The 9,051-nt window shown below is 32.8% G+C and overlaps 2 protein-coding genes across 3 annotated transcripts; one reads left to right on the forward strand and one right to left on the reverse strand.

The window, feature by feature from the left end:
• Window positions 1–3,136: 3,136 nt before the first annotated feature.
• On the reverse strand, window positions 3,137–4,988 carry LOC124837605 (small ubiquitin-related modifier 2-like). 2 transcript variants are annotated; one of them, XM_088092009.1, is made up of 3 exons: window positions 4,789–4,988; window positions 3,436–3,585; window positions 3,137–3,358 (listed from the first exon to the last, which is right to left on the reverse strand). In XM_088092009.1, the coding sequence occupies exons 1-3, from the start codon at window positions 4,885–4,887 to the stop codon at window positions 3,299–3,301; spliced, it is 309 nt and encodes a 102-aa protein (XP_087948135.1). In that variant the 5' UTR covers window positions 4,888–4,988; the 3' UTR covers window positions 3,137–3,298. The 2 variants fall into 2 exon arrangements, with proteins under 2 accessions (XP_087948135.1, XP_047168976.1); XM_047313020.2 differs by having other exon boundaries at window positions 4,798–4,981.
• Window positions 4,989–5,733: 745 nt separating this feature from the next.
• LOC124837606 (putative prolyl 4-hydroxylase 7) lies at window positions 5,734–6,431 on the forward strand. The gene is made up of 3 exons (XM_047313021.2): window positions 5,734–6,046; window positions 6,168–6,254; window positions 6,336–6,431. The coding sequence occupies exons 1-3, from the start codon at window positions 5,943–5,945 to the stop codon at window positions 6,409–6,411; spliced, it is 267 nt and encodes an 88-aa protein (XP_047168977.1). The 5' UTR covers window positions 5,734–5,942; the 3' UTR covers window positions 6,412–6,431.
• The last annotated feature ends 2,620 nt before the right edge of the window (window positions 6,432–9,051 follow it).

Genomic DNA, 9,051 nt, shown 5'->3' on the forward strand with positions numbered 1-9,051 from the left:
CAACAAAATATTTTAATATATCATTCGTAGGCTCAAGAGATCTATAAATATTCAATAATATTCAATTCCACCATAATGTATCTTAATTTTTACTAAACACTATTTACTATTATCACAATATTCACTTTTTCTTACTTACTTGAGATTTGAAGAGTTCTTATAAGTGGGCTTCCCTTCCTCTTCTATCAACAAGTTCACACTAACACCATTTTGGACCATTGATTTAGACATTAAAGATCTCATTCCACCAAAGAGACTACTCAAGATGAATTCTGGTAAGAATAATTGGCACCTACACTAAATATCTTTGGTTAATTGGCACCTACACTAAAGACCTTTGGTGTCCATTGTGGACGCTAAATGTTTAAACTTCATGTCCGTTGAGATAACATCGTTAAAATAAATCATCACATCTAAGATATTGAATTTGAAATAATATTTGGTGATAAATCCCTGATGTGTAATGTGATACACACTAGTAGCCCCGAGGACAAAGTGTAAAAAATTCATACTAAAGATTCGATAAATCTAAATATCTCAAACAAGCACATTTAATCATATTCAGATTTATAAGAAAGAAAGCGGAAGCAGAAAGACCAACCTCCAACCATTGTTGTATGCTTGCTTAAATTCTGGTTTCTGAACCCTTGCTCTTAAAACACGATGGTGATGTATATGAAGTAAAGAGTAGGCTCAGTGACCTGATATGAAATTCTCTGTAGAGCTCCAAAAAACCATCACAGAGTATTTTTTATATCGTTAGAAGAGATTGTTGTGGGAATAATAGCACACCCACACGTTTGAAAACGGTTTTTATTTAAAATGGACCACTTTCAGAATATTAACTGCTTTTAAATATTAACTGAAAAGGAAATAAAATAAATGGGATAGATATATTCTTAAAATGTAACCTCTTTTCTGTATAAGGCTAACACAAAATTGTTGTAAATCGAAGAAAGTAATATGGCCATTGTGGCAAGTAGGTGTCCTAGGTTCTAGGACATGTTTGATTGCATAGCCAACACAATCATAGTAGAAGACATACCAAATTTTTAAAGGGTTCATGGCTATGTCAAGGATCATATGTGATGTGACTGAGAAGATTTTTTTGTATGTTCTTTCTCTGCCAAATTTGATTGAAACACTTACCTTGAAAATCAATGTTTTGGTAGTGGTATTAGAGTTGTTCTTAGTCAACATAATCGTCCTATTATCTGTCTTCGTTAAGTTCAAAAACTATTTGCTTGAGCATAAATTTATTATAAAAACAAATAAAAAAAGGTATGAAGGAATTGTTGGAGAAAATCTGTAAACTTGTAAATAACAACAACGGATATGATTTTACAATCAAATATAAACCTGGAAAATAAAATATTCTAGCCTATTCTTTACCGAGAAGCTTTTTGTGAGCTTGTGCTGAATTCACTATATTATGACTCCAGGAAGTTGCATAATTAACTATAACTAATAACATCTTATTTGACTTATATTCGAAATGCATTAACAAAACTTTGCAAGATTCCAATTATTTAGCTAAAGATGGGTTACTATTTTGCAAGGGTACATTGATGCTTCTTTGGAATGACTGGTTAAATCTTAAGTTATTTGAGTTTCATGATAGGGAAATGGGGTCATGCAGGAATTGTCAAAACATTTGATAAAATACCACATCAATTTTTCCATTAGTCAATAAACCAAAGTGGATTAAGCTTTACCTTCTCATTTATTAAAACCTTTACCTATTCCTCATCAGGTATAAGATGATATTGCCCTAGATTTCATCACCTATTAGCCTTTATCTCATGGATATTCTACTATTTTGGTACTAGTTCATAAATTTTATTACTTTAAAATCGGGCTTTACACTAAAATTGTAGCTAAAGCATTCGTCAATAATGTGAGAAAAATTCATGACTATATTAAATATCAGGTTTTAATTTATTTAAGATGCTTTGTGTAGTACTAAAACTTGGCAACACATTTTACATTGGGTCCAATATTGGTCTGATAGTTGTTTTCGTCTTAGAGTTTATCTCTTTTATATTTTACTTTTTATATAAAACATCATCTCCCTCAATATTTTAATAAATGAATTTGATCTTTTAGTATTTTACTCTCTATTTAAATTATAAATTAAATGTTTTAATATTTTTAAAATTTATTAAGTTTTACATTTTAAAACTCTTTTCATCATCTTTATTTAACTCAATATAGTAATATTTGTAAATATTATAAGAGAGGTGACTGTCACTTTAAAATTATAAAGAATGCAAATATCATTCACTAATAACATGAAAGAGATAATATGTTAAAATATTTACATAAGCAAAATGAATGTAAATTTTAATCATGAAGAGATGTGATTTGAATGTTGTCTACTTAATCCTCAAGAAAAATAAATACAAATTTCTGTTATTCAAATCTTACCTATTTTTAACCCACTCTGCTAACATCTTAGTACAGGTTAGAGTGGCTAGTTGATTTTATTGACATACTCGTAATATCACTGCTAAAATATTTTTTAATTTCATTGAAAATCAATTTCTGTTGATTTTTTTTATAGAAATAGAAATATTATACATACATAAAAATGAATCTATCTTCATAGTCACATTTCTAGGATTGATAAGATTGGAATATGCATGAGATTATATGATATCATTTATCAACTGTGCAAAGTCCCAAAATAGAATGTATAGGATGCTATGCTTACGTTAGTCGCAAAATAGGCCAAATATTTTGCGCATCCAACCAAAACAATTTCATTTTGTAGATTTTGGTTAAAGCAAATTGTTTAAGCGAATCCCACAATACCAAAACATAAAACAGCTATACACATAAATTAACAGATTCCGTGGTCAGAAACACGTCCAACTGCAAAAGCTAGCAAAATTTCGACAAATTGATTACATTTTGATTAGAGAGGTTCAAAAGAGTTTTCTTCCAACAAAAAATTAACATTTCAAACCACACTTCAGTGATGATAAAACTAAATCTATAACTCGCAATTCCATTCACATGTTATGGATGCATGATTCACTTTTAAGTGAGAACATCGCAACAGCACTCAACTTCAGAAATGGAAGAATATAGGAAACACTGAAAGGTATGCAAATCAAGATAAACAAAGCAGAAATAAACAATCCATCCACAATGATATTGACAAAAGAAGCACCACAATGACTTGAAGATCCTGCAGCAAAAGCTGTATAGGAGATAATAAAATATGTATCTTATGTCTCACCTAGATCTCTATGTTAAACTAATTCTACTTATAATTCCTTAAGGATGAAACCCTTCAGAAGCCTCCAGTCTGATGAAGCATGGCATCGATTTCATCACCATCCTCCATTTCCAACTGCAATAATAAAAGTACAAGTAAAAACCAAAAACGGCAGAGATAAGAACATGACCAAAAAAGAAGAAAACACAAACCTCATCAGGAGTCTGCTCAGCACGAAGGCGGCGACCATCAAAGAGAAAAGCAATGGAGTTGAAATCAACCGACTGTCGGTCACAATAAGCATTCATAAGTTTTTTCAATTGAGTGCTCCTCTTGATCCTGAAGAACACTTCGTTCCCATCCTACAGCATCCAGTTAACAAATTAGCTTCAATTTAAGATGTTTACGTGATGATATATGTTTAAACATGTTACAGGAAGACACCAACAAAGACAACTAAAAACAAATTCACTTCACTCTGTAAGATTCAATTTTCCAAGAATAATCACTGACACCATCCACTGTATGTTTATTGGATACAATTAGTTTTCATAACCAATTCAACAAGAATAAATGAATATTAGAAAGTGAAATGTATACTGTTAAATTGGGCATCGTTTTCTTTGTTAGGCCATGGATGTATATCTTCAAAACTGTAACCAGTTAAAAATCACCATACACAACAACAGATTGAGCATCCATGCAACAGCATATCAAATGTTGTAAAAGAAACAAAGTACAAACTCATAAATAAGAGAAGAGAAACCTTAGTTTAGCATTGTAACAGTTGGATTTGCGTATCCTCTGTGATAAATATCAAACCACCAGACTGAGAAACCGATTCGATTTGTGGACAAACGATATACAACCAGTAAACCCAGATAAATAGTTTGCCCCAAATTTCTTTGCATGATTAAAACCGAAACCCATTTCCTTCGATAAAGTATGTATTCAGATGCGAAACATACTATCGGAAAATTCAAATACCAAAGGCCCCAAAATAGAAGAAAAACAAAACTAAAATCAATGTAAACGAAAAACATAAATCAATGACAGGAAAACATCATCGAAATTCACAGAGCAGAAATCCTTCAGGAATATTAACAAAGTCAAACCCTGACATAATTTACTCCACGAGATAACGTCATCATCAGTTTATCATGATAATCAAAAATCAATTTTCCAGTGCGCGAATTTCATCAGAAACACGTAACCGATAGCAAACACTAAAGAAAATAAATCATCACAACAAAAACATGATCAACAATAAAAAAAACAAAAACATAAAGTATACCCAAATCCAAATTTTTAAAAGAAAATCGTCATGTTTTATTTTTTAACCAACACAGGAAATCCCAAACAAAAACAAAGTCATCCTCAACAATGAAACCCAAATTCAGTAAAAAAGAGAAAGATTAGGACATACTTTGACACAATATCGTGATACAGTAAACACAGCCAAACGATCTCTAACTCATCAGGGTACAAAATCGAAGATCTAGGACATGCAATTCACACGATCCAAAAGAAAACAAAAACCCTAGAAATAGAGAAAACAAAAATACCATACAAACCTGCCCTTTGACTTTAAGATTGATGTGTGCCCCTTGCTCGCTGGGCTTCTTGTCTTCCTCGTTATTGTTGTTGTTGGCAACACCAGACATCTTGAACTCTCCTGACAAACTCTTCTTCTTCCTTTGGTTACCGCCGACAACAGCTGCGTCTACGCTCTCTTTGACGTTGTGATTGCAATAACGTTTCTTATACAATTCCCTTTGGACCGTTCAAATTCCTTCCTTAACATGTGACGTTACTGGGCCTATCGGACTGATGGGCCTTTGGACCCATAAGCCCAATGCTTATTTGGATTGGATAAGTCTGCTAGGTAGCAGTTACAAGTTTGATTTTAGGGAGTTGCTCCCTCCACCCCCACACATCTCTTCCTCCACCTCCCCAATTTTCTAAAATGCCAATTATATCCTTCTAAAATGACAATTATATCCTCAAGTTAAAATTTTTTAATTTTTATTATTTTAATTTATTTAAAACTTCTGATTTACTTCTCTGCACTCTTCCTCTCTTCCATTTTAGTTCAATTTTCTCTCTTCTGTAAAGCTTCTTCTCCATTTCTCCATTTCCGTTTATCATTTTCTCTTCAAGCCTCATCAACCTTTCACTTCTATTTCTCCATTTCTTTCTTCTTCATTTTCCGGGAGAGCATTTGCGGACCGTTGGTGATTGGTGCGGTGGAGGCCGTTCATATATAACATTTAAAATTATAAATTTAAATATAAATTACTGTAAATAAAATAAACAAATAAAATAAAAACGAAACGAAAAAGCAACGCTGCCTCTGGACGGATGACATCCTTCAACGGATGTCAACATCCGTTTAAGGCGAAACGGATGTCGACATCCGTTTAAGGCGAAACGGATGTCGACATCCGTTTAAGGCGAAACGGATGTCGACATCCGTTTTGTGATGTCACACTGTTTTATAAACGAAGGTTCGAGAAGGTGGGTTTAAGCACACATTAGAAACAGACAGAGGAAGTAGAAAGCCAAATCAAAACCAGTGGGCGTTTCGTAGAATCCTCATTGCTCTGAAAACGACAAACCGAGATTTAAAAAACGCCCACATTTTCACTTTCAACTCTTTTATTACATTGCATAAATTTCAACACTCTTCTCAGATTGCCCACCGAAAAAGCCTTTCACCATGGTTTCTAGCCGTTTCGTGTCGCTCTTTCTCTGTTTCCTCTGTTTTGAGATCTCTGTTTCCTCCATTCGGTTGCCTGGTGTGGACCAAGAAGCCAAGGCCACGTAATGATGATGATAATTTTATTTCTGAATGCACTTTTGCCATATGGGTATCTCTCTGCCCGTGAATGAGTTTAAAATTTTACATTTTTTTATGTTTTGGTTTGTGGGTGTTTGTTTTCAGCCATGGATCGGGGCTTGGGTTGAACAAAGGAGTCTGTTCAGTGAAATTTGATCCCACACGGGTCACTCAGCTCTCATGGAATCCCAGGTTTGACCTTTTCCTTTGTTAGACAAATGGGTCGATTTTATTTTCTTTTGTTGTTGAATTTTTGTGAATTATATCATGCAGGGCTTTTCTGTACAAGGGATTCTTGAAGGAGGAAGAATGCGACCATGTGATAGCTCTGGTTAGATTTAGTTTTTGATCTTAGTCCTTATACTTTTATTGAGGGGCAAAATAGTAAAGAAAAAATGAAGGAAGGGGCAAAAAAGTAAAGGGGAGGTGGAGGAAGAGATGTGTGGGGGTGGAGGGAGCAACTCCCTTGATTTTAATGAATCTTATCCCTGTCAATAAAAGTTCAGATGCTTTGAATTTGAATTTGATTTGAACGGGCGGTTAAAAAATTGAATTTCAATTAATACTCTCGAACTCAGGAAAAATAAATATGCTTTAATTAATAGTATAAAAACATGTGCATCAAGCCTACCTTATCTTATACGAAAAAAAAAACAAATAATAATATTATTAAATACATAGGTCTTATTCTATTAAAATAGATTAATTAAATTTTAAAAGAATATTTATACAACACAAAAGTAAATTAATAAAACAATTTATATTAATAAAATGAATAATCACAAATAATTGATATTAAGTGTGACATCTCAATTTTCATAGCATTCAACTATTTTAGGATTTGTCACACCTTCAATAATACACAATATTTAACTCAAAGAAACATGTAAGATACTATTACATATATTCAAATATTACTTATAATAGCAATACTTGAGATAGAATGATTATTAAAGTATTATAATAACTTTCAAGACAATCTCTACATTAACACATCACAATACTAAACGCCACCATAAAATCTACTCATGAGATCCATGGAACTACATAAGTACATAACTACTAAACACCAACATGGAGTCTCACCACAAGGTCCATGGAGTTATGCCAATATATATATCATACCAACAACCAAGAAGCATATCATACTTGAAGAAGCATCATACACACCACTATATCCATCAACCATTAACATATACATATCCACATCATATATTATCAATTTGTATAAAACATTCTAAACCATATCAACTTTTGAAAGTATAGAAAACATATAGGAAAACCCAAAATAGAGGACTATTACTAGACCAATGCCCAATGAGGAAATCACTTTCCAAACAAATTAATAGAAATAAAAGTCTTGACCTGCAATAGAGAAGTGGCACTCCACGCCACTTCTTACCACCCAACGCCTACCAAAGAGAAAGCACAAAGCTCAACAGCCTAGAGTTTCCCCTCAAGGCCAAGAACACAATGAGCTCATTGTCATCGCAACGCCTAATGTCCTGGAGTTCAATGGCTCTCTGATGTCGTGATGCTCAATGTCACTCCGTGCCCCTCAACACCATACCAAAAAGCCAAAATCTTTGATTCTTGATTTATGTGTAATGAACCATTTCCAAATGACCAAATTGGTGTCCTAATACTTGAAATTATTTGGGAAACATGTGTAAACCTTGGTTTGGTATCAATTTGCTCAAATGGTCAATTACTCAATCCATTAGATCAATCTCACACTTATCAAAACCCAATAACCAATTTAGTATGCTTATCCATTTTATTTCAATATGATAATAGGTAAGTCTTAAATGACCCAAACTAAAATTTTTAACTCCTAACTGACTTAAAAACCAACTTCCTTAGAATTTCACTTGAACAAAACTCCTTTTCCACCCAAAATCATAACCTTTTACTCATGCATATACCCAACACCTAAACCACTAAATATTTTCCTTAATCTCATCAATTCAGATCAGCAAACACCTTTAATTTGACCAGCAACTCCTTTCTAATTGTCTTATACTAAACCAAAAATTATAAACAAAATAATCCAAGTACTTATACCATATCACAACAACATTTTAGCATAATTCAATTAATTAAACAATCATTCCTAATCATCATAAATCATCCAAGACCAATAACATTCAACCAACAATTCATAATAGAAATTTATCACATCAAACCACAAAATTTCATAACATTTCACATATCTAGCACAAATTATAAATATCATTTAAATTAAAAGTATTAGGTAGCTTCTCTTATCTGACAAAAGACTAAACCACTATAAAAAGCCTAAAATAGCTCCACAAACACAGGAAGCTTTATCTGCTTATACGAAAAACAGAAAAACAATTATAATTGTTGAGATCAGTATCGCACAACGGAACATTTTAAAAAGCGTGATAAACAGACAATAACCAAGAGGGGAGGGGTGAATTGGTTCTATTAAAATTATGATTTTCTTTTAGAACTTTTATCAAATGGTTTATATGCAAGAGTTGTAGAGATAGAGAAAATCACACAAGAAATTTTATCCTGGTTCGAATCAACAGATTCTACGTCCAATCATTAATCACTATAAAGAGTGATTAACCTTTTCACTAGAAATCAGTATGAGATTACAATATAGAAAAAAAGGATTGAGATTAGAAATCATCACTCTTAACAGATAAGAGATGAAGACACATACTTTTGATGCACAAAAGGATGAACAATTTGACTGTGCTTTGTAGGTATACTCGACCACTTAGACACACCAAAAAAGAGCACTTCCTCCTACAAGCACCAAGTTCACAAGCTCCCTTCTCACCCATAGAGAGTTTCCCTTAGGCACACAGCTCTACTCTCAAATGAAAAGTTACCTTCTAAGAGTTGTGGAGAACTCTATTTATAAGCCAAGGTTCGTGCGAGGTCAAAAACTGAAAAGATAGCTCTCAACTACGAGTAATAATCGATTATCAAAAGTGATAATCGATTATTTTAG

Source organism: Vigna umbellata, chromosome 5 (genome assembly GCF_029865625.1).
Source record: "Vigna umbellata cultivar VRB3 chromosome 5, Vumbellata_1.0, whole genome shotgun sequence".
Classification (NCBI taxonomy): domain Eukaryota; kingdom Viridiplantae; phylum Streptophyta; class Magnoliopsida; order Fabales; family Fabaceae; genus Vigna; species Vigna umbellata.

Bases quoted from the DNA above. Each gene is read 5' to 3' on its own strand.
- LOC124837605 (XM_088092009.1), bottom strand. From the start codon at position 4,887: ATGTCTGGTGTTGCCAACAACAACAATAACGAGGAAGACAAGAAGCCC. The intron at 3,586-4,788 runs GTATTTTTGTTT...TGGATGCTGTAG, and splicing joins TCAAAGGGCAGGTTTGTATG to GATGGGAACGAAGTGTTCTT. The intron at 3,359-3,435 runs GTTTGTGTTTTC...TTATTATTGCAG, and splicing joins CTGAGCAGACTCCTGATGAG to TTGGAAATGGAGGATGGTGA.
- LOC124837606 (XM_047313021.2), top strand. From the start codon at position 5,943: ATGGTTTCTAGCCGTTTCGTGTCGCTCTTTCTCTGTTTCCTCTGTTTT. The intron at 6,047-6,167 runs GTAATGATGATG...GTTTGTTTTCAG, and splicing joins GACCAAGAAGCCAAGGCCAC to CCATGGATCGGGGCTTGGGT. The intron at 6,255-6,335 runs GTTTGACCTTTT...TATATCATGCAG, and splicing joins CAGCTCTCATGGAATCCCAG to GGCTTTTCTGTACAAGGGAT.